Source organism: Sodiomyces alkalinus (genome assembly GCF_003711515.1).
Source record: "Sodiomyces alkalinus F11 unplaced genomic scaffold SODALscaffold_7, whole genome shotgun sequence".
NCBI classification, from domain to species: domain Eukaryota; kingdom Fungi; phylum Ascomycota; class Sordariomycetes; order Glomerellales; family Plectosphaerellaceae; genus Sodiomyces; species Sodiomyces alkalinus.
Genome location: NW_021167085.1, coordinates 307,292 through 329,800, shown reverse-complemented (window position 1 = coordinate 329,800; position 22,509 = coordinate 307,292). Strand labels below are relative to the sequence as shown.

Genomic DNA, 22,509 nt, shown 5'->3' with positions numbered 1-22,509 from the left:
GATGCTTCCGATAAGCAATTGGTGGGGGGTTCGGGTACGTATCCAAACTCCGAGTTTCATTGGTAGATCTGACTACGGGAGACTCGCACCGGATAATAAAAGCTCCGAAGCACGGGCCAGGTCAGGTCGCGGACGGCATCAAAGGACACGCTTGGAATCTTTCTTTTCCTTCCCCTTTCCTCTCCCTCCCTTCACCACTGTCGTCGGTGGCGTTCGAAGCACCACCACCTGTCTCTCTGTCCGCCTAGAACCACTTTAGAATGTGTGAGGTCTGAATTCAACACAATGTGGATTGTTCCTCTCCTCGGGATCGTAGGGTCGATTGTGGGCTTCTGCTTTCTGACCCTAGCTATTGGTACGGTGCATCCGGTTCTTGCTTGCTCCGATTCTTCCTCCCCCTCGGCAGCAAAGCTTGTCAAGTCTTGAAGGCAATGTCGGCTAATTTTTTTTTTGCGTGCAGCTTCTGGTCTTTACTATCTTTCTGAGCTGGTCGAGGAACACACCGTGATCGCGAAGCGACTCTTGACGCGTCTGATCTACTTCGTCATCGTCCTGCAGCTTCTACTATGGATCGTTGACGGGTTCCCTTTCAAATTGACCCTGCTGTCGATCTTCTCTCATGTTATTTACCTGGGAAACATGCGGAGGTTCCCTTTTGTCCAATTAGCGGATCCTCTGTTCCTCGCCTCTTGTGGTATGTTATGTTCTGACCAACCCCCCGGCAGCTCAATCCGGGGGCTCTCCTCGTTACAGTTGTCTGACCATCCGGCTTCCAATATTCGTGCTAATTCGATTTACAGTCCTCGTCCTGGTAAACCACTACTTTTGGTTCCGGCACTTTTCCGAAGCGCAAGCAAGATCCCTCGCCAACATGCGATCGATTTATGACCAGCCCGACATCCCCTCCTTCGCCCAAATTGCTTCGTATTTCGGAATCTGCGTGTGGCTGGTGCCGTTCGCGCTCTTCGTCAGCTTGTCGGCCAACGACAATGTGTTGCCTACCATGGGAACGGAAGGTCCTCGCATAGGCCCTGACGGCAAGAACAGGAGGCAGGGGATGGTCAAGGCCATCGTCGACAATGTCCTTGGCGCCATTGGGGAGGTGTTCAAGACAGTAGGCTTGCAGAGAGCGGGAAACGCGTCATGGGATAGGTGAAGGAGGTTTGAACTGGTATGTGTGGTCGTTGCCTTTTGCTTGCCGTTCTCTGCTCACCCAGCTTAGTTTATTGCGTTGCTCGAACGATTTGACGTGAAACAACTCGGGAAAAAAAGTATTTTTATGCCCAGGGGTCGATCTGACCGGTCTAGCGCCATCAGGGCACCAAGATCCGAAATTCGGTATGTGATTTTTTTCTTCTTTTTCTTAGATTCTTTTCTTTTCACCTTTCTTTTACCAGCCTCATATGATGAAATCCTTTAACGCTAGATTGTATTTGACAAGCAAATACTTGAATGATCCCAAGTTCATAGTTACTCTGATATTCCCAGCTGGTTTCTTTTTTTTTTCTTCTCTTTTCTTGTGCACGTCATGTGTTGGCAAGCTGCTAACGGAAAACTGTTATCCCAGGGACCAGAACATTTTTACCAGCCAAAGTACTGGTCTGACCGAGCCAGCGTGAAGCAAAGCATCGCTTTCAGGTACTACTATCTGCGTAATTTAGCATGCATGCGACGTTGGGCTCATAGGCCGTGCAGCAGGACCCTGGAGGAACAGGTCTGCCCATGGCTTGCCTCATCATTAGGTTAACCCTTCATTTGTGGCACCGTCGGCTTCTCTTATGATTGGGTCATTTCAAGAGGGCCGACTTGCCTACATCGAGGCCGAGTCAGGGCAGCCTCACATTACATTCCCAAGACGACTATGTGCTCGATGGGTACATGTCGGTGCCTTACGGTTCATTATCAAATATTTCTCGTTGTACATGACGACGATAGAGCTGAGATGAACTGCCTGGCGCCTCCGTTCGTAACGAGGATGGACAAGACAATTTCAGCGCCATGCCATGTCAGTTGTACGCCCACCATGGCTTGGCACAGCTGATGCCGAGAGCCTTCAATCTGGTGGTCCGAGTGGATTCGTGGGTTGTCGGTGTGTGGAATGCGAGGGCGATGTAGGCTCTATAGCACAAGTCGAACGTATGTATACGTATTGACGAATAAAACTGCACAAGGCAGTGCCTTTTCAAGCCGATACACCATGTATACACCTGCTCTCTTCCCGCTCTCTGGTGACTAATGTTTATTAGGCCGTGTACCCGAGCCACAAGACGTAACACAGCCACAATAGCATTTGCCACATCCCGCTTAGTCACGCACACTAGCTTGGTTCCCTCTTTATGGTGACGTCTGGCCTTGACTCTCGACTCCTCTCCTTCTTTCCCTTTTCCCCTCTTTCGTTACGTCCACATCATTCAGACCTCCCCAGCCCCCCCACGGGTGGCAACATGGCCGGTCCGCTCATTTTATTCGACGACTCGGATGCCGCTCTCTTTTGACTCCAAGAAGGGTCTAGCTACAGCAAATGCCAAGTGCTAGGCGGCCGCGCGGTCCATCGTCATCTCCCTCCGTCTCCCTCCCTAACCGGTTGCCTGGGACGGACGTTCGATTCTTAACCCGATGACTATTGTATTGTGGCTGTGCAGTTCCACGCCTCGCCCACTGTGCCACAGCTTGATGTGGCTGTGATCTTAAGGAGAAGGCTTAAGAGGAAAGCTGACGACGCCCCCTTGCGACGATTTGTGCCTTCCACCTTCCGTCTAACCTACTCCGACCACTTAGGCACCGATTTTTTTTTTCTTCTTTCCTTTCCTACAGAAGGCAGGAAGCCTTTATAAACTAGTACCTCCTGCCTCTTTGTGCTCCCTGTGTTCAGCCAAAACCTTGATCCTCTTCACTCCCTTATCGCCTTCCCACTTCGACGAAATTCCGGCAGAACAAGGGGAAAAGAAGAAAAGAAAAGCAACAGCCAGGCCTTGAGCCTAAGGGTTCAATCTTCATCACTGACACTCCCCAACAACAGCCAACAGCCCAGATATGGTGTCACAAAATCTCGATTCCGCCCTCGGCTCGGCCGACATGGCCAACGAGCAGAGGGGCCTGCTCGAACTCATCGACAAGCTGCAGTTTGCTCAGCTCGACAACGTGAAACTACCCCAGATCGTCGTCGTCGGAGACCAGTCTGCCGGCAAGAGTTCCGTCCTCGAAGCCATCACCGGCACTCCCTTCCCCCGCGATGCCGGCGCCTGTACCAGGTTCGCCACCGAGATTAGGCTGCGGAGATCCAACGAGCCGTCCTTGAAGGTCACCATCATCCCCGACAGAAACCGTGACCTCCGCGAGCAGGAACGCCTAAAGCAGTTCGGCGGCACTGTTGACGTTGGCATGTCCTTCGATACCCTCATGCGGACCGCCTCCGACTTGATCGCCCCCAAGAACATCCCCGGTCGCTTTGCCGCGCGAGATATCCTGGTTGTCGAGAAGCGTGGCCCGGACATGCCCCTGCTGACCCTTGTTGACCTGCCCGGGCTGGTCAAGAACGCGAACAACGACCAATCCCTGGACGACATCAGGACCATCGAGACCCTCTGCGACCGCTACATGAAGAGCTCGCGTACCATCATCCTCGCCGTCGTCGGAGGAAACAGCGACTATGTCCAGGCCCCGATTCTCGGCAAGGCTCGCCATTTCGACCCGTCTGGTTCCCGCACCATCGGCGTCTTGACCAAACCCGACCTGACCGAGTCCATCGGGCTCGAAGACAAGTTCATCGACCTCGTTCAGAACCGGGACAAATCAAACTACTTCAAGCTCGGTTGGTACGTGCTGCTGAACCCGGGCCCACGCGATCAGGGCCAGCCCTGGCCGTCGCCTCGCGAACGCAGGCAGCGCGAGGAAGACTTCTTCGGCCGTGGCAAGTGGCGCGCTCTCCCCGAGTCCATGTGCGGCGCCGCCGCCCTGAAGCAGACCCTCAGCGTCCAGCTCCAGCGCCACATCGGCCGGCACGTCAAGACCCTGCGGAAGCAGATCCAAAAGGCCCTCGACGACTGCGACGCCGAGCTCAAGTCCATGGGCACGGGCAAGGACACTATCGAGGAGATGCGTATCGAGCTCGTCGAGCTGTCCTCGGCCTCCAAGGAGCTCGTCATCCCCGCCGTCTACGGTTTCTACAAGAACCCGCCCGGCAAGAACTTCTTCCGCGCCACCGCCGACCCTCGTGGTACGCCCGCCCAGAACCTCCGAGCCCGCGCCATCGAGGAGAACGAGAAGTTTTCCCACCGCATTCGCCAGAACGGTCGCAAGTTTGGCTTTTCGTCCGCCACCGACCCTCGCGCCTCTGCCTCTGCCTCTGCCTCTGCCTCGGCCAGCACCCTGAACCTGCCGCCGGCGGGCCAGGGGGCCGACGGAGGCAAGAAGGGTTTCGTCGCCCACGAGGTCGAGATGCTGCTACGCCAGATCCGCGGTTCCGAATTCCCCACGGATCCCAAGCCCCGCGCCGTCTACATGTTGTTCCAGAGCTACTCGGAGAACTGGCCGAAGCTGGCCCAGGAGCACAAGGACAACCTGGGCGTCGTGTGCAACGAGTTTTTGGCCGAGGTCATCGACTTCGCCTGGCCGCAGCGCATGCGCGAGCCGCTCCGCACCCACTTCCTCGACCCGCAGATGAGGGCCCTCATGGCCAGCGCCCAGGACGAGCTCGAGCGCCTCACCCAGGACATGCACCTGGAGATCCAGCCCTACGACCCGGAGTACGAGGAGCGCCTGCGCAAGTGGCACGCCGAGGCCACCCGGGACGGCGCCACCTTCTCCGAGGCCGAGGAGGTGCTGGAGAAGATGCTCATCTTCTACGAGCTCGCCGCCAAGACCTTCATCCGCAACACCATCACCCAGGTGGTCGAGCGCCACCTGCTGCAGGGCATGTACGGCATCTTCAACTCGGTCGCCTTCATGGGCCTGGCCAACGAGACGGTCGAGGCCATTGCCGCCGAGAACAAGGAGACGCGCGATCGGCGGTTGGCCCTGAAGAGCCAGAAGGAAGCCATCGAGGAGGCCCGCGACATCTGCGCTTCGCTCGCCATGCGCAAGGAGCTGAGGTACGTGGAAGACGAGGCTTGGGGGGGGGGTGGTGAGACGTCGGATGAGGATGCGCCGACGACGCCGGCGGCGGCGGCGGCGGCGGCTGCCAGGACTACTGCGACGAGGACGACGAGGGGACGTGAAGCCCCAACAACAACCACGGAACCCAAGACGGTAGACCCGAAAGTATGGTCGGAATCAAGAAGCACAGAACAGAGGACAGCCGGGTCGAGGGTTACACCAACAGACCGGAGGACGTCAGCGGCGGTGCCAGGGATGACAGATTGGACTCCCGCCGCCGCCCCCGCCCCCGCCACTGCCACTGCCACTTCCACGGCTCCGGCACCGCATCACGCACCACCCCCTCCTCCTCCTCGCCCCGAGAAGCTGAGGCCAGAGGACGTTGCAGCTGCACCAGCATCCCCTTTGTATGACGCACCACATGCTAGCCAGGGGAGTGGGCATGGTCCGTATGGAGGGGACAATGCGGATGCTCATAACGCCCCGCCGTTCAAGAGGACGACGGCCAAGAAGCTTTTCGGTCGGGCTTGATTGGGAAGAATGGTTATGAGGGGGGGGTTCGTATTTGGTAACGGCGTTTTCGGAGGATCATTAGCGCCAGGCGTTCGCATGGCATTGGTAGGAACCCATAGATCAAGTTCCGGTAAGATGGAGTCCCGACAGGGAAACTTGCATAGAATTTGTAGTTTATTATTAGTAGTATTATTATTATTATTATTATTATTATTATTATTATCACTATTATTATTATGATTATTATGATTTGTTTTCCATACCGTAAAGTCGTGTCTAAAGCGCCTGTGCACCCATGCTAACAATGGAAAGATAGAGTAAGTAAACGTCTATACGAAAGAGATTCAAGTCGCGATCCCACTCTCAGCAGACCGGCTCGCCTTGTTCCTCTTATTGGCGTCAGCCCAAGTCGTAGGCTCGACGACCCAGGTGCGGTGCTCGGTATCCAGCAGTTCGTAGGTGCGAATCTTCAGACTGTCCGCCCAGCGATTCAACCACCACCGGCGCGGCAGACGCTTGGGCAGCATGCAAAAGTAGCTGAAAATGGCAAGCGTCTCCTGGGACGGGGCGTGGCGGAGCAGGGGCATGAAGTTGTCCGAGACGGAGGAGACCCAGATGAAGATGTCGAGGATGTCGCGGTCGAGGGAGCCCCCGCCCCCGACCCCGACCCCGCCCCCGCCCCCGTCCCCGTTCTGGCGGCGGTCGGCGGTGGCGGTCAAGGCCGGGCGCGGGGCGGGGGTCAAAGCAGGGGAGGAAGGAGGCGACGACGGGGCGGGGGCGAGGTAGAAGGCGGAGAACTGCTTGTGGAGCTGGTCGACGGTGTGGTCGTAGATGGCGCGCAGGCGGGGGTGGAGTGGGGTGGCGGCGAGGCGGGCGCGGAGGAGGTCGAGGTAGGGGTGAGGCTTCGGGGCCTGCAGGGCGCGGCTGCGCTTGCGGGCGTTGTTGATGAAGGGGTAGAGGATGTTGTTGGGGTCGCGGCCGACTTTGGTGATGGTGGCGAGGTGGCTTACGCCTTTGAAGAGGACCATCCAGTCTTGGGCGGTGTCGCCTGTCCCGACGAGGAGGATGGGGCCGCTGGGGTCTTCGGAGTTGGCGATGGCTTTTGGGGTGTTTAGTTGGGGAAGGAGAGAAGATGAGAGAAGAGGAGAGACAGGGGACTGACCGTAGTACATGGTGAGGACGGAAAAGACAAAGAGGCTGTCGGCGAGCTCCTGGTCCTGGGTCGACTCGACGAGGGGCATCAGCGTCATGGCACGACGGGCGGCACCCTCGTGGTGAACGACGGAGCGATGCAAGAACTCGGCTTCGCGGGAGGGGCACAGCTGGGCCAGGTGGAGGGCGGAGAGGGCGAGGATGCCGCGCATGACGTGGTCGCGGCGGAGGGCGAGCTGGACGGCGTTGGAGCGCCAGAACTCCTGGATGAACGGGTCCTCGGTGATGGTGCGGCTGGTGGTGGTGCTCCAGTGGTAGAGGAGCTCGAGGTCGAGCATGTTGAGGGACGGGGGGCCGGCATGGGGCCCGCCGGAGGGGGCGGCGGGGGGGGAGTTGAAGGAGAAGGCGGAGTCCGAGTCGTGGGCGGACGCGTCGGGGGTTTGACGGTGGTGGGGGAGGGAGGAGACGCGCTCGGTTATATCGCATTTGGCGCCGTAGCGGACGCAGTTTTGGCATTGGGGCATGGTCTCGTCGCACTGGAAGGGCGGTTAGCTAAGACGACGGGGGGGATGGTGGTGGTGGTGGTGGTGGTGGTGATGGTAGTGGCGGCGGCGGCGGCGGTGGTGGCGGCAGCAGTGACTGTGGCTGCTGAGAAGAGACAACAGCCAACTAACTCACTTTAATCTTCCGTGTTTTACACATCTTGCAACCCGTCCGTACCTTCCGATGAGAACGGCGAGCGGCATTCTTTCGAGATTGCGATGATGATTCCATGGTTGACGATGCGTCCGAACGAATGTGACTGTGGCTGTGGCTGTGGCTGTGGCTCGCTTATTGGGATGACGAGCTGGTGTTTCCTGCTTGGTGACTATAGTGTATCGAGTAGCCATCCGAATGGTCGACTGGACATCATATGATGATTTGAGATGATCGTGACAGACGAGTCGTCGACAGGCGGTTCTCTCGTCTTATCTCCGTTGCAGAGTTATAGCAGCTGCTTGACTAAGAAACGGGTTCATAGACTAAATCGATAGTGGTCGAAGAAGAAGGGAACGTAAGAAGGTACTTAGACCAAACTGGTTTACTCTGGAGTTTGGATTCGAGGGCTGAGATGAAGTGGAAGTTGAGTTGCGTCGAGGCGAGTTGTGAGAATCCGGGAGATGGATGAAATGACCGAAAAGTACCTTACAAGTATACTACGGCATGCTGCGGATCTCTGTATGTCACTTGCAAACCTTATCTAGCGCTCAGGTACACAACCGCACGGTAAGCTTAAGTATCGGTACTTCGTGCCAGGGTCTCTCGTCAGACGCGAGTTGAGCCACGCGCCTTGTCGCTGGTACCTGCTCCGTTGTATTGATTCGCCAACCCCTCGTATCCGTTCCGGGACGAGATTAAAAGTCCACGTGATTATCTATACTTGTTCGTTGTATTTTTTTCTTTTTCCTTTTTATTTTCATCTTCAATTTTATTTCTTCACTTTTCTTTTTCTCAATCACCCAAAAGCCATCTCCACATCAGCAACATTGTGCCCGATGCAAGCCCGCGGCCCGTAGCTGAACGGGATCAACGCGTTCTTCTGCCACTCCGTGACCTCCTCCCACCTCTCGGGTCGGAACTCGTCCGCGTCGGGCCCCCAGATCTCCCGCGAGTGGTGGACGCTGTAGGTCGGCACGCTGAGCGTCGTCCCGGGCGGGAAGTGCCGCAGCGCGCAGGACGAGTTGGAGGTCGTGTCCGAGCCGGCGGTGAGCTGGGTTAGTGCCTCGGCCGTGAGCTCCTCGCGGCCCAGCGGCTCGCCCTTTTCGTCGCGGCGAGCTCGAAGATCGAAGTGCCAGGCAAATGAGACACCAGCACGCGTGTGCGACCATCAAGTCTGATTTCCATCGTCATCTGCCACCTAGACTGTAAATCTCCCGACCTCAGCAACCGATTTGCATCAGCATACACTTCTACTTCTATTCTAGATCCCGACAGTCAATCCCGCAAGGAATAAGATGGGGTTCCCCTCCAAAGAAGCTTCCCCAGATGACAATCATGATTGTTATCCACGTCTTTCTAACAGTTAGGGGACGACAGTTCACTGGATACTCTCTTCCTTACCCGACTTACCTACCTGATATGCCCGTGCCATTCCCCGGTTGTCTCCGCTTCTTAGGTCAGGTCATACCGTTTGACTACCCGATCATCGATGCGGAGATGTCTCCATCGACAAGTTGCGGAAGCAGTACCTGTACAGTAAACCACGTAAGAATATATCCTGTAATTTCCTCCACTTAACCGCATCCCTTTATCTTATTCTCCTCTCCAGATGATGTCACACCGTACCGTCACACTTACCCCAGGAAATGACGAGAAACGGTTCCAACTGACCCGTACTCCCGTGAACTGCCGCGAGATCCCGTGTACCACGTGGGGACGGCGTTCCGGAAAGTGGGGCTATCTCGGCTCCGAAGTCCGGGCCAAACCGGTACATACATGTACACAATCCGTCGCATTCAAACAACGATGCGGAAGGCCGCAGGTGGTTTTGGCTGTCCCGGCTTCCGAGAGGGGATCTCTCTCTAGACCGGCCCGGCCCTAGTGTGGGTGGACTGTGGAACACGGGGCTTGTATGGTGATTGATGTCTGCGCGGGGCATTCGGCCGAATAAATATACAGCATTCGATTTGGATGCAGGGCCTGGGGTTTTATTCACTTGCTCTAAGCGACGACCAATGATATTTGTTGTATCACGACGTGCTGTTAGTCTACCTATAGGCTTTGCTGTCAGGGGTTGTATCATGTACGTTGTATGTCTGGGCTCAGGAGCCCAGATGGAGGAACGCCTCCGGACATGCTGCCAAGGGCAACCTCAGGCCGCCTGAGACCTCCCATCAGGTCTCTCTTCTGATGTATTCCATGCCCGAAGACGTTAGGGCTTCTTGGACGAAAACAATAGTGTTATGTGAGTGGTTGACGGACAGAATAGTTGTCCGAGCCCCGTACAACGAACGTATGTTTCTGAGCCATATCTCTGCCATCTTCGTTTCGCAAGGCAATTATTAGTATAAACCAGTGCTTCCCAGGCTCATTTTGTATTTTACTTATAATTTTCTTTCCGTCCGTTTCTTTTCTTTTTGCCCTTAGTCGTTGCATCCGGAGCCATACTAGACAAGACTCCTACACATGGACGTCGATATCGTCCTACTGCTGCCCAAACTCACCGCTATCAAGATCCAGCCCAGGTCAATCGCGAGCGGTGTCGGAGGCTTGATTTCGTTCTTTTTTTTTTCCGCCGTGCAGAGCCAAGGACAGTTTTCCCAACATATAAGCGGGGTGGACCAACCTCCTCACGGTTAATTCTGGGGCCTGGGCCCATGGATTCTGCTCCTGGCGTTTATTTATGGGTACTTTACCACACATATACTCAGCTGAGGGACGGCAACGTAGATCACGACCTATATTAGCCGAGACCTCAAATTACCATACGCAACCCTTTTCATTCATCTCACCGGCCAATTGGCCTTGATGCCGTACATGATAATGACATGAGCCTTATCTCAGACTTGTCACGCTTCCGCTTCCGCTTCCGCTTCCGTCTCCCTCTCCACCTTTCCATCACAGTCGACAGAGGTTCCACGAGATTGACAGCCTGCACGTGTGCGAGAACGCCAAGTGGCTACGGTGGACACGGCGATGGACGTCCGATGCCGTTTTCGGAGGGGAAAGAAAGGAATAGGCACAGACTAACAGAAAGAAATGGAAAGGCCAACAAGGGAACTAATGAACGCCTCAGCTGTCGCCACTCGCCAGTGCGCCACCACGGTCCACGGCAAACAATACACTGTAAATGGGAAAGGGAAAACCAAGAAAGCCTCCCGTAGTCTTGGCTGTGACGATGAGTTGTCCATAGGTTCGTGAATCGTGACGAAGCACCATCAGAGCCGTTTACCCCGGATTTGGATTTACGGAGTACCGCTTGATCAACATCCAAACGTCACCTCTGCCTTTTAAGCGAGAAGAGAACCTACATATACATGTACTGGAAGATCCGAGCAGAGCATTTTTGTCTCTGTTCCCCTCGAATTATGAGCTCGGAAGCGGCCTCCTTCTTCCTACCAGTTACATCCTTCCCTTCCCTTTCCTCCCCCGGCATCGGAACAATCCAACACCAGTCTTACTGCATGGTCGTAACCACTGACCAGGAGTGGTAATCCCCCCAACCCCCCTCCATCCCCTGGTTCCGAGTTGTGGCGTTCCAAACGCACATTCTCCCAGCCGCTTGGCATACCTGGGAGACCTACGATAGGATGATCATTTTCAGTTTTCATATAATTAGTTCAGCCTGTGGTGGGGAAGAGCCACGCGGCACGGCGCACCTCGGGTTGTGGGTAATATGAGTTCATCAACGTGTTGACTATCTTGGCGGCTTGGCCCCTTGGGACGGAACGTCGTGGGCCCTTGGATACATCGCATGGAGAGCTTTCACCGTATAAGTCTTTGAAAGGTCACAGTCAGGGGCGGTCTCTTTCGATTATAAAAGGCCCTTTGTCTTCCACGAGAATGAGACCAAGAAGCATTGATCACGCACAACCCAGTGTAAGACTTCTTATAAAGACCACATCATCCCAAGCCAAAAACATCAAACAATCCATTCTTCATTCGTCCTTGAGTTGTCTTACTCTCACCAAGTCCCGCGTCGATCTCTCTATCACAACAAAAGAAAAACTGCCAAAATGGTCGCCTTCCGCCAACTCGCCCTCCTCGCCGCCATAGCCCTCACCGCCACCGCCATCCCCGCGGAGCAGCGCAGCGAAGTCCAGACGCTGGTCAACCCGTCCTACCAGGTGGCCAGCAGCGACCTCCCCACGGGCCAGAGGTGCGGCACGAACATTTGCTGCAAGGACCAGGTGTGCTGCAACGCGAGCTGCGGCATCTGCACTCCTCCTGGCGGCATGTGCATCCAGATTTACTGCCTCAGGGAGTAAAAGGCCAATCGACGCCAACAAAACATAAGAAAAGAAAAAACGAAAGAAAAAAATGAGATTGAGAAAATCAGAAACTACGCCCATCTTGTTGCTTGTTCCTCTTTTCGGCTTGGGGAACCCCGCAGTCTGAGTAAATGGGTTCGGAGGAAGAGGAGGCTCACTGGTGGAGGGACAACTTTATCAAGTGTTGCTCTGCTTCTCGGGTTTGGAGCGTTCATGAATGGCCAGCAGAGGTCGTTTTTCTCGAGTCGGCGAATAGGGAACACAGCGGGGAGGAAGGTTGTGGATGGTTTCTCGGTACATCTTAATACTCTCAGTCTATAGTTCAATATTATATGCACATAGGCCTACCAGGGACCTTTGAAGTGATATCCCAATGGTTGAGTGATGTCCTGCCGTAAGTTTAATCCCCTGAACCCTCGAATGCTAGTTGATGAATGCCCCCGTTTAGACCAGGATATATATGTCTGCCCCTTAAGAGGAACAACAAATTGTTCTTACCGTCGGCTACCCTTAAACGACGGGATCGTATGTTATGTGTGATTAGAAAACTGTATGCTGCTGTTTCCTTTTCTGCACCCTTATAAGTCATGACTCTTCACTATGTAAGATAGGGGTGTATTTTTGACATGCTAACAAACTCGAAGAAGCAAGCTTGTTGTTCCATTGACGCTACGGCTAAACAAAATTTATTCTCCACAATTGTATTTTCCCTCATCTTCCCTTCTCCAAGCCCTCCAACCTCACCGTCCTCACTCCTCACAACGTCAACTATCTTACACGACCCAACACCCACGCACCTGGCTTCACCCTATCGCACCCGAACGATGGGCGACACAACCTGGACCGCGTACGTCAAACGAGGCCCCATCACACCAACTGTGCTCCATGAGATCTACGCCTCCGATCAAGCCATGTACCCGGCGCCCCTGGCCTTCGAGCGCCTGCGAGACTGGGTAGACGTCGCCGGAACCGACTTTTCCTTCGCCGTATACTCAGATGCCGACCAGACAGACGGAGAAGGGGTTCTAATCGGCGCAGTGATCGCTCTACCCCTGCGGAAAACGAGCTGGGACGCACTGGTGATGGGTGAACTCAAGGAGACCTCGGTGATAGCGAGCAGGGACCTATGGACCCCGGCCGATTCGGAGGCGAGATTGGGTGTCCACGTTTTCCACGTCGAGGTGTACCGGGATTCCGTTGCGGGGCGCCAAGTCCGTGGATTTGTGAGGCGCGCTGTTGATGAGATTGTCGAGACTTTTAAGGCACGGGGTGTGGTAATGGAGGGCCTTTCAGGTGAGCAGGAAAGTTGGAACCCCTCCTTGCCCTTGACGAGCTGCTCTTGAGAGCAACTTGGTAGTGCGTCGAAGACCGGAAGACGTGGTGGACGAAATGCTGACGGCGACGGATCCTACTCAGCCCTCACGGCCACGGACCAAGGGAGGCGATGCTTTCTGAACCTAGGCTTCGAGCCGACTGGGTATGAGGAAGTTTGGGTCCGGAGGTCACCCGATGGTCCAACTGAACTGGTGGTATTCCGACATGGTGGAGATGAGCAGGACCAGACTCGGACGAGACCTGGGGAGGTTCTGGGACGAGCGCAGATGATGGTCAAGAAGACCAGGTAGGTCAAGGGAAGTCCTGTCGGCGTTGAAAGACGTTTAAGGGGCGAAGTCAAGTGACAGTCCTGGGTTTCTCACCGCTCAGGGGTAAGCTTTGTGAGGGACATTACAGGTACTCATCAGACATGGGACTTAGAGTCACCGGACTCTATAGGTACAGTACAAATCATCGAGGTACCCTCTGTGATCTCCGTCACCCGGTGAAGCCATGTCACTAACGTCTTACTGATACAAGTCAACGGACATGTACTTGGGTACCCGGTATAGGAGGTCGTTGCCTCGGGAGTTGCACAACCAGGAAGTCACGCCCCTGACTCCTTCCCCTGACTCCTTCCCGCACAACGCTGCTCTTGCACCTACTTCCCAACATCTCCCGCTTTCCTTCTTCTTTTCCTTCCTTCCGCTCAGTATCTAACAAGAACAACTAGATCCCATATGGTGTAGTGGTCAACATGGTGGATTCTCAATCCGCAGCCCCGAGTTCGATTCTCGGTGTGGGAAATCGCTTCTGATATTCTCTTTTTGCTGCGCCGTCTCTCACTTTTTTTGCCATTTACTTATGTTCAACGAGACCAGTGAGGCCTACCAGTTTTATTCTATAAAGCTAGCGAGTATACGGAGTCTGTTCCGTTATCCCTTTCCGTTGTCTGGAATGTAGTCTTACACACGCCCCCTCGTCTCGAATTTGCTGGAGGTAGGGTGATATAAGTGCAACTTGCCCCTCTTCCCTTGTTGCTATAAATTCGTTAAGACTCCCCGTGTAGACTCGACTTGACTGCCTCAGCGTGTGGCCATGGTCTTGACTAGCAGGAACATCCGCCTCTAGATATACAGTTCTGTGTAAAGTGTCACACATGAGGCGGAGAGCACATCGTGACCACAAATGCCAGCACTGGAAGGGGGAGGATGAAAACGACAAACAAGATGTTAGTTCATGGATGCACTGCATGACTCCTATGCTACGTACAGATGGAAAACGAAAAAAAAAGAGAGAGAGAGAGAAAACAAAAAGGAACCCAGATCCCCGTACAACTACAATCCCCATCCAAAAGACTCTTCCTTCACACCACGACTCGCGGCCAACTCACTGCATCGATCCACCACTCTATGAGTTCATCTTTCTTTACTCTAGAGAGAGAAAACTAGGCAGCCGAATGCTTCTCGAGTCCTGTGTAGTAGCAGAAAACACTTTCGTTTTCCTTTGCCGTCGTTGTGCCGCCCGTCATCATCGTCGTTTGTTCGTGGTGGGGGCTTGTCTTTCTCTTCCCTCCCCCACCTCTAGTGTATTGCTTCAACAGGTAATGGAAAAAAGAAAAGGAGAGCCGGCCTACTGCAGGCGTGGTAGCGGGGTATGCGTGGAATGGAAGTTGTGTAAGGGGTGCGGGATGGTTATATACTGGAATGGCCGGGGTTCGTCGAGGAAACAAAGCCTGGTTTGGTCGGCGTGGATGCTCGTTTTATGGGTTTATAGGGCCTCCATCTTGTCGAGGATGGCCCTGGTGAACTGGTGGGTGGTGGCATCGCCGCCCATGTCGCGAGTGCGCGTCTTGCTGTGCGGGGGGTCAGTATGGAGGAGAGGTGCAACTTGTAAAAAAAAGAAGAAAAAAAGAAAAGAAAAGAGAAAAAAAAAAGGAAATGAAAGGAAGATGAAAACCCCAAAAGGGAGAAGAAACTCACCCATCAGCAATAACGGCATAGACGGCCTGAGAAATGCGGTTGGCATGCTCATCAAGACCAAGGTGGCGCAGCAGCATGGATCCCGACAGGAGCAGGGCGGTAGGGTTCGCCTGGTCCTTGCCCTTGATATCCAGCCCGACGTGGCGGCAACCGGGCTCAAAGACAGCGACGTCGCGGCCCATGTTGCAACCCGGGACGATGCCGGGCCCGCCGACGAGGGCGGCGCCAATGTTGGACAGGATGCCACCGTACAGATTGGGCATGACCATGACGTCGAACTGCTGGGGGCGGGCGACGGCCTGCATGGAGGCGTTGTCGACGATCATGTCGTTGACCTCGAGGGTGGGGTAGTCCTTGGCGGTCTGGTGGAAGGTGGAGCGGAAGAGGCCGTCGGCGAGCTTCATGATGTTGGCCTTGTGGATGCAGGTGACCTTCTTGCGCTGGTTGGCCAGGGCGAAGTTGAAGGCGAACTTGGCGATGCGCTCCGACTTGGCGCGCGTGATGATCTTGAGCGACTCGACGACGCCGGGGACGGACTGGTGCTCGAGCCCGGAGTACTCGCCCTCGGTGTTCTCGCGGATGATGGCCAGGTCGACGCCGCTGTGGCGGGTCTGGTAGCCGGGGATGTTCTTGATCAGGCAGATGGAGGCGTAGATGTCGAGCTCCTGGCGCATGGCGACGTTGAAGGACTGGTGGCCGGAGCGGGAGATGGGGGTGTGCAGGATGCCCTTGAGGCCGAGCTTGTTGCGGCGCAGCGAGGCGACCGACTCGCGGAAGAGGTCCTCGGTGCGCTCCGAGGTGGCGTCGACGCCGGAGACGTCGACCTGCTCCCACTCGATGGGCACGTTGTCGGCCTTGAAGACGGTCTTGACGCTCTCGGCCACCTCGGCGCCGATGCCGTCGCCGGGGATCAGCGTCACGGTGTACTTGCCGCCGAACTTGGTGGGCTTGAAGATGTCGGACTCGACGGTCGCGTACGAGGCTCGGGCGCCGGGGAGGATGGGGTGCTGGGCGGCAGCAGCGGAAGAGCGCAGGAGCTGGGGGGGGGTGCCGGGTGTCGGGTGTCAGCGGTCGGTTCTCATTCACCCATTCACAGCCAGTGAGACGAGACGACGGACAAACAAACGTACCTGCGCGGTTCTTGCGGTGCCTCGAGACAACATGGTGACCGTCGGGGTTCTGGTTCTACTGGTGGAAGCGGAAGAAGAAACAGAATTGACACGCAGGAGGTCAGTATTCGCTGTGAGAGGTGATTTAGAAGAATTTAGAAGAAAGAAATTGGCCAATTCAAGTGTTGAAGCAAAATGACCAGCAAAGTGAAAGTAGTAAGAAAAAGAAAAAAAAAAGAAAAAAAGAAAGGAAAATCAGGTTCTGGGTCGAAAAGTTAGTGGAACAAGTCGAAAGGCTGCCAAATGCCGCACGAGGTAGCCACTAACAAGTATCCTGATGCCGTCATTGGCTGCTGGGTCTCGCTGGTCTCTTGGGTTGGCTCGGTGTTGTGACCCTCTCGGCCGATTTCCGATGCTAGCCTGCTCGCTTTTAACATTTCCCCGAGCCCGAGGTTTCCCCGGTCGGACGGAAGGAGATTAGCCTGGTCGATTAGCTAAGATATAATGGAGTATCAGTGGGGTTGTCACATGTATTTGGCATGTCTTCTCTTTATGCTTTTCCCAGGCTCTCCGTCCTCTTATGTCCATCTGTTTTATAACTTTATACGTATTTCTGTTTGTGATCCTTCAAGTTGGCTCGTTCTTTTCGTCTCTCTTGTCATTATACTGACCATTGGGGAGTGTTCCTCTTGTCCTGGACTGCCATGACATCACTGATCATGTGACTTTGCTTACCAAGACACTGCTCCAGGTACACGTGTACAGTAACTAACTCCTAGCGCATCTCCAACGAGTCCGAGTCCCAGGATGGACTCTCAACCACCAACACCTTCACCAAATCACTAATAATATTATTCTCACCAACATGGACAAACCAAATCCCAGCCTCCCAGACGCCTCATGGCCTCGAGCGGCAAAACTCAGGGCCCCAACCCATCGGCTGCCGGAATGATCCCCCAGCGCAGGCAGTTACGGCTGAAAAACCTGGCACTCAAACGATTCGGAACTTCGCTGTCGTTGATACCTACACATCGTTGCCAGTCAGTACACTGTACCTCACACGAGAGAGACAGATATCAGAATCGAGGGGAAAGACAGAAAAGAAAAGGCGCGAAAGGGAAAGAAACAGAAACAGAAACAGTCACGTACACCACTGATGTCCCAGACTGCCCATATACCTCCCACACTCCTTCTCCGTAAGTTCCTTGAGCAACCCAACCGCCTTATTCAACCGGTCCTCCCCGGTACTCGGGCAAGCGTCGAGGTCAAGCATGACGACCAGATGCACGGAACCCGTCCGGCTCTGCGCATCCTGGCCGGCCTCCACGGTGTACATGGCCTGGTCGTCGTGGGACCTCCAGTAGCCGTACCGCGTCTGCCTGTGCGCGAAGAAGTCCCTCCCGCGCGGCTTGATGGCGGGCACGGCGTGGCGGCAAAAGTCCCTGAGGAGGCCCCGGTCGACCTGCCAGGCGGGTTCCGTCCCGGTGCACTCGAACCGGCCGCCGGGGTGTTTGTGCGCGGGTTTCTCGAATATCCCCGTCAAGGTCGGTGTCAGGCGGAACGTGGCCTTGCCGCAGTTGGGGAGGGTGAATGCGCGTCTGGTGTTGACCCAGTGGTCTTCGTAGTGGCCTGTCTCTCGGTTGTTAGCATCCGCTTGACTTGAAAAAGGAAGGTGGCGGCTCACACTTGGGCGCTGTCAGCAAGGCCTCGAAAACCTCTTCGCATCTGTTGTGGCATCGGTCACCTGACGACCTCCACTCGTATTCCATCCACAACGCGTCGGGCACCTCGTACTCGCCGTTGAAATTGGTCGAGAGGGTCTGGCCCCGGCAAATCTTCTGGGCCTGGACGCTATGGAACCCGTCAGTGTCTTTGACTTGCTTTTGTTGGGCTGATAGAGCTTGCAGTAGAAAACTTGATACGTGTCAAGCTGCGGGCAAAATGGAATCGGCAATCGGCAGTCGGCACTCACCCGATCGGGTAGACGAAATACCACTGCTGGGCAGCAATCTCGCCCCAGTGGATGATGCCCGAGACTTCTTCGCCGCACTGGATATACTTGTCCAGGGGTGTTGGCTGGCGGCGAACCAGGACGGGGTTGGTTTCGGCGAGAGAAGCGAGAGAAGTGAGCGAAGTGAGCGAAGTGTTGGTAGCTGTACCATTCTTAGGCTCCAGGATCATTCCTTGAATCCGGGGAATGGGCGAGGAGATGAGGAGCAAACCGAGCAGCATGAACAGGCCTGTGACCAGGCCGCCCGTGCGCGCCATCATGCTCATGCTCATGCAGATGGAGTGGAGTAGAGTTGTGGTTGATGAGACGTTCCTTTGCAGAGACGGAAAGTTGATGCAGCGTAAAGGCGTTGATGATGGTGAAGGGTTAGCAAGGTGGTGAGAGAAGAAGAGAGGGCGAGGTTAACGAAGCAGGTGGTAAGAAGGTAAAGCAGTACCTTAGATGTTCAAGAAACGTTACAGAATTGCTTGATATCCCGGCAACTATATGTGTCGAGGAAGGAGGTGATTAGGCAGCTGTATAAAAGGAACATAAACTACATAAAAGGAAGGTGCGTATATGATGCCCCAGGCTCCAAGACTCAGGAGACTCCAGCACCACATAGGTGAACTATTCACACACAGTAGAAGGACCGTAGGACGTCAAATCCCCTCAAAGACAACAACCTCAAACAGCTCAAACCCAGGAACCCGAACCGTCCCATCCTCCTCCATCTCCAACTCAAGCCCCGTCACCAACGTCCGAGCCCTGGCGCCCTCCCTCGCCGTCTCGGAAAGCCTGATGGAGCTACCAGGGATGGGCAACCGCTCCCCAAAGTTCTGATGCCGAATCCCCGACAAGTTGATCAAATGAACAACCGTCTGTCCCTCCCTGTTCCTGTTCACGGTAACCTCGACCTGCGACGACAGGTCAAAGGTAAAAGGCCCCCTCCGCTCCCCGCCAGCCACCTCGTCAAGCACCACGCGGAAATACGTCCGAAAACAGCTCAGCCCCGTCTCGCGGTATCCCCTCCCAACGGGGAAAGTGAAGAGCACGGCGTTTCCGTCGCCAAAGGAGGCGAACCCGGCCCCGCGCTCGTCGACCTGCACGTTGCCGTAGATGTACTCGGGCGGCGCGAAGGGGGCGAAGTCGAGTTTCTTCCACCGCCCTTGCGCGCCGTCTTTCCAGGCGTACTGCCCGTAGGTGTGCAGCAGGGGGACGATGGGGCCTTGGTAGCGGTGGTGTCCGGTTTCGTCCTGCTCGGGCGCCATGTAGAGGGACCAGAGGTCTCGGAACTCGGTTGTGAAGTTGGTTTGGTGGGCTACGGGGAGGGAGTCGAGCTGTGGCTTTGCGCCGGTGTTTTGTCTTGGGTTTCTTTCTCTTCCGTTGTCGTTGTCGCTGTCGCTGTCGTTTTCGGCTTCGGCTCCGGCTTCGGCTTCGGCTTCGGCTTCGGCTTCCACGCCAATCGCCCCCGTCACGACGAGGGTGCCTCCTCCCGCAACCCATTCGTCCAAGATACGAGCGTCCCGGTCGGCGATACGGCCCATGTTGGGCACGACAATGGTCTCATACCGCTGCAACCCGCCGTTCTCGGCCGTCCCCGGGATGTAGCGCTGCGACAACACGTCAAACGGGACGTGAAGCTCCTGCAACGCCTTGTAAAGACCCTTAAACTCGGACAGCGACCCGTCGTACTGCGCATCCTCCATCTGGCGACCCTCGGGCAGCACGAGCGCCGTCGTAGCCACAGGCCGCAGGCCGGCGTAGACGTCACGGTGGCGACGGTGGAAGCGCATCATGTCCCCCGCCATCTCCATGCCGTCCCAGGGGACGCGCCCCGGCACGCCGAGGATGTACGTCGAAGGGTTCGCGCCGCGCGAGATGGCCTGCAGGTGGAACTGCGCGTAGTGCTCGGGCTCCTCCGAGGTGAGGCGGTACGCGTGGTCGAGGAACGAAGCCGAGTTGACAAGGACGGGCACGTCCGGGCGGAAGGAGACAAACCGGCTCGCGGTCTCCGAGGTGGCGTGGTGCCAGACCTCGCGGTCGACGGCGTTGTTGGCCTCGTAGAACATAATGTCGGCGCTCTCGCCCAGCATGAGCGCCGCGTGGGGCAGGCGGTCGGCGATGAAGTCGCGCACGCGGGCCGTCCACTCGTCGATGACGCCGTTGCTGAAGACCTTCCACTCGTCGTACAGCGTGCCGTTCCAGGGCCCGTCGGGCAGGTCCTTGGCGTCGTCGCCAGTGCCGGTGTAGTCGGCCCAGCGGCGGCGGCAACTGTCGCAGTGGCACACGCCGTGGTAGATGCGGTAGTAGTCGTTCTCGTTGTACCCCGCCCAGTTGATGAAGAAGCCGTCGAGCGGGTAGCGCGACATGACCTCGTCCATGATGTCGAAGACGCGCTCCTGGTACCAGGCCCCCGAGGGGCAGACGGAGACGAGGTCGTTGGTGTGGGTCTGCCAGGTGTTGTTGGGCGAGAGGTAGAGCCACTCCGGGTGAGCTTCGGCGACGGGGCGCTGCACCTTGGAGAAGTCCATGCGGCCCAGGAGGCGGATTCCGCGGGCGCGCGCGGCGTCGAGGGTGTCCTGGATCAGGTCGCGGCCGGGGCGGTCGTGGAGCAGGGGGTTGATGATCTGGAAGTCGAGGTCGGTGGGGTAGTTGGCGAGGATGCCGCCGACGCTGGTGAGCCAGGCGGTGGCGCCGTGTTGGAGGATGAAGTCGGCGACCTGGTCCACGTCCATGTCGGCATCGATTTCGCGCAGGTTGGTCTGGAACATGCCGAAGGGCTCTCTCCACCACTCGTTGCTGGTGGAGTTGGATGTGCCATTGGTGGTGGTTGCGGCAACTTGGACACATATCGAAGAGAAGAGGAGACTTCCTAACCACGCTGCCCAAGTAGGGCGACAAACGGGATGCATCTTTGGCTGAGAGACGGAGAGCAAGCACAAACAGTGGACGAGAAACACAACACCGGATATGTAGTGTGTGGCCCGTGGGTGCCTTGGTTTCCCTCGACGGACAAGATCCACAAAATATCCAGCCGTCGAGAATGGGGCTGAACAGGAAATATATGTAGTCTTCATATATCCTTGTAGAGGAGGCGTGCGATCTTCTCTCGGATCTCTCCTGCCAGAATCCCAACGCTCTCGTCCCCCCGCCCGGGCGGAGGAAAAGGTCAGTCGGCAGATATCATAGCGACAACGATGCCACTCGGGGTATCATTCTCCCCTCCCCAGCTTCACGCAATCTGTGCATCCCGCAGTAGAGATGTGATGGACGACGTTAAACGGTTAAACACACTGTACAGCGAGGTGGGCGGGCAGCATATCGGGCATGGCAGGCCAATGGGATAATTTCAAGACAGATTTAGTCTTCTGAGCTTCGGGAACGTTTCCGAGGTGTGCCGCTTAGTTTCTTGCATGATATGCCGGGAACTGGGCATGATGATGCATGTCGACATGAGAGGGGAGCGGCAGGAGTTGCATGAGAGAGGAAGTTGGAAGTTTACTGTTTGGCTCGCGGCAGAACAAAATTGGGGACAAACCCGGGACCTATGACGGGTATAATAAGTGGGATATTGTGGCGTTGGCATGGGCGCCACGCCCGCCTTGACAGGTGGAATGCGGGGGAGGAGTCAAGGACGTGCGGGACTGCGGGGTAACTACCGAGATACATCGTCAGTCGAGTACGACGTAGGTACATACGAGGTAGATAACTTGCTTTGTCCATGTTGATCTTTCCGGGGAAGACTCGCAATAAGCTGACCAACACCTGGACGGGCATGGTATGATCCACCGTCATCTGCCGATCAATGTTAGAACCAACCATGTGATGATGAGAGGAGGGCGGGGTAGCAACTTGGGGGCCCGGGGGGGGATGCAATGTCATTCTCCCAATTTAGGCCGAGATATAAGCCCATACGGATAGTCGACTCTGCCCCCAATGCATACACAACCGTGGAGTAGTCCCTAGGACGGAAGAAGAGGACACCATCCCCCCTTATAGTCTCACCTATCCGCCATGGTCGCCTTGGGCCACCACGTCCTCATCGCCTCGGCCTTTGCCAAAGCCGCCCTTCGCAGTGCGGAGTGCGGAGTGCGTGGTATTCGTGGATGAGGGCAGGCAGGTATTTGCTGTGTATGATCTGTAGAGATTAGACGATGGGCGACGACTAAGGTTCAGGACTGAAAGAAAATAAGAACGAAAAAAAAAAAAGAAGAAGAAGAAAAAGGTAGCCTATGAATCCGCCAACCGTACTGTAAAGGATGGGTATAATGCAAAACGACCATGTCCCTACATCTGTAGCACCTCCGCTCTAACCTCCTCCATAGGTCCCATCTCTCCCTTCCCCTGAGTCCAGCTCCATTCATAGCTTAACGTAGAACAGT

At 55.8% G+C, this 22,509-nt stretch overlaps 9 protein-coding genes and 1 non-coding gene across 10 annotated transcripts; 6 read left to right on the top strand and 4 right to left on the bottom strand.

Annotated features, from left to right (window-relative positions):
• Positions 1-285: 285 nt before the first annotated feature.
• Positions 286-5,625, top strand: SODALDRAFT_360835 (DUF396-domain-containing protein; the record flags this gene model as incomplete). The annotated part of the gene is made up of 12 exons (XM_028614313.1): positions 286-355; positions 461-694; positions 801-1,114; positions 1,223-1,249; positions 1,309-1,338; positions 1,542-1,615; positions 1,687-1,714; positions 1,798-1,884; positions 1,975-2,089; positions 2,172-2,228; positions 2,416-2,451; positions 3,020-5,625. The coding sequence occupies 12 exons, from the start codon at positions 286-288 to the stop codon at positions 5,623-5,625; spliced, it is 3,678 nt and encodes a 1,225-aa protein (XP_028464955.1).
• A 236-nt stretch (positions 5,626-5,861) lies between these two features.
• On the bottom strand, positions 5,862-7,928 carry SODALDRAFT_189370 (hypothetical protein). The gene is made up of 2 exons (XM_028607121.1): positions 7,438-7,928; positions 5,862-7,295 (listed from the first exon to the last, which is right to left on the bottom strand). The coding sequence occupies exons 1-2, from the start codon at positions 7,531-7,533 to the stop codon at positions 5,952-5,954; spliced, it is 1,440 nt and encodes a 479-aa protein (XP_028464954.1). The 5' UTR covers positions 7,534-7,928; the 3' UTR covers positions 5,862-5,951.
• An 85-nt stretch (positions 7,929-8,013) lies between these two features.
• SODALDRAFT_351490 (cytochrome P450) lies at positions 8,014-8,890 on the bottom strand (the record flags this gene model as incomplete). Its single annotated transcript, XM_028613541.1, has 2 exons — positions 8,014-8,574; positions 8,869-8,890. The coding sequence occupies 2 exons, from the start codon at positions 8,888-8,890 to the stop codon at positions 8,255-8,257; spliced, it is 342 nt and encodes a 113-aa protein (XP_028464953.1). The 3' UTR covers positions 8,014-8,254.
• SODALDRAFT_360833 (hypothetical protein) lies at positions 8,878-10,588 on the top strand (the record flags this gene model as incomplete). The annotated part of the gene is made up of 8 exons (XM_028614312.1): positions 8,878-8,971; positions 9,102-9,236; positions 9,274-9,368; positions 9,565-9,650; positions 9,723-9,751; positions 9,886-9,997; positions 10,363-10,450; positions 10,535-10,588. The coding sequence occupies 8 exons, from the start codon at positions 8,878-8,880 to the stop codon at positions 10,586-10,588; spliced, it is 693 nt and encodes a 230-aa protein (XP_028464952.1).
• A 674-nt stretch (positions 10,589-11,262) lies between these two features.
• SODALDRAFT_334217 (hypothetical protein) lies at positions 11,263-12,085 on the top strand. The gene has a single exon (XM_028612148.1). The coding sequence runs from the start codon at positions 11,475-11,477 to the stop codon at positions 11,724-11,726; it is 252 nt and encodes an 83-aa protein (XP_028464951.1). The 5' UTR covers positions 11,263-11,474; the 3' UTR covers positions 11,727-12,085.
• A 468-nt stretch (positions 12,086-12,553) lies between these two features.
• SODALDRAFT_324795 (hypothetical protein) lies at positions 12,554-13,354 on the top strand (the record flags this gene model as incomplete). Its single annotated transcript, XM_028609926.1, has 2 exons — positions 12,554-13,022; positions 13,146-13,354. 2 exons carry the CDS (start codon positions 12,554-12,556, stop codon positions 13,352-13,354), a joined length of 678 nt encoding a protein of 225 aa, XP_028464950.1.
• Positions 13,355-13,777: 423 nt separating this feature from the next.
• Positions 13,778-13,849, top strand: SODALDRAFT_t147. Its single transcript has one exon. It is a non-coding gene; the product is annotated as a tRNA-Glu (tRNA).
• Positions 13,850-14,813: 964 nt separating this feature from the next.
• Positions 14,814-16,188, bottom strand: SODALDRAFT_280568 (isocitrate dehydrogenase; the record flags this gene model as incomplete). Its single annotated transcript, XM_028608244.1, has 3 exons — positions 14,814-14,898; positions 15,026-16,032; positions 16,156-16,188. 3 exons carry the CDS (start codon positions 16,186-16,188, stop codon positions 14,814-14,816), a joined length of 1,125 nt encoding a protein of 374 aa, XP_028464949.1.
• Positions 16,189-16,919: 731 nt separating this feature from the next.
• SODALDRAFT_189211 (hypothetical protein) lies at positions 16,920-18,611 on the top strand. Its single transcript, XM_028607120.1, has 2 exons — positions 16,920-17,330; positions 18,042-18,611. Exons 1-2 carry the CDS (start codon positions 17,035-17,037, stop codon positions 18,433-18,435), a joined length of 690 nt encoding a protein of 229 aa, XP_028464948.1. The 5' UTR covers positions 16,920-17,034; the 3' UTR covers positions 18,436-18,611.
• A 175-nt stretch (positions 18,612-18,786) lies between these two features.
• On the bottom strand, positions 18,787-21,922 carry SODALDRAFT_340542 (hypothetical protein; the record flags this gene model as incomplete). Its single annotated transcript, XM_028612961.1, has 2 exons — positions 18,787-20,919; positions 21,893-21,922. 2 exons carry the CDS (start codon positions 21,920-21,922, stop codon positions 18,787-18,789), a joined length of 2,163 nt encoding a protein of 720 aa, XP_028464947.1.
• Between the last annotated feature and the right edge of the window lie 587 nt (positions 21,923-22,509).

What these genes read in the sequence shown, in the direction of transcription:
- SODALDRAFT_334217 (XM_028612148.1), top strand. Translation starts at nt 11,475, where the DNA reads ATGGTCGCCTTCCGCCAACTCGCCCTCCTCGCCGCCATAGCCCTCACC.
- SODALDRAFT_189211 (XM_028607120.1), top strand. Translation starts at nt 17,035, where the DNA reads ATGGCCTCGAGCGGCAAAACTCAGGGCCCCAACCCATCGGCTGCCGGA. An exon ending in ACCTCCCACACTCCTTCTCC is followed by an intron (nt 17,331 to 18,041) that starts GTAAGTTCCTTG and finishes TAGAGCTTGCAG; the next exon opens with TAGAAAACTTGATACGTGTC.
- SODALDRAFT_189370 (XM_028607121.1), bottom strand. Translation starts at nt 7,533, where the DNA reads ATGGAATCATCATCGCAATCTCGAAAGAATGCCGCTCGCCGTTCTCAT. An exon ending in GTAAAACACGGAAGATTAAA is followed by an intron (nt 7,296 to 7,437) that starts GTGAGTTAGTTG and finishes CCGCCCTTCCAG; the next exon opens with TGCGACGAGACCATGCCCCA.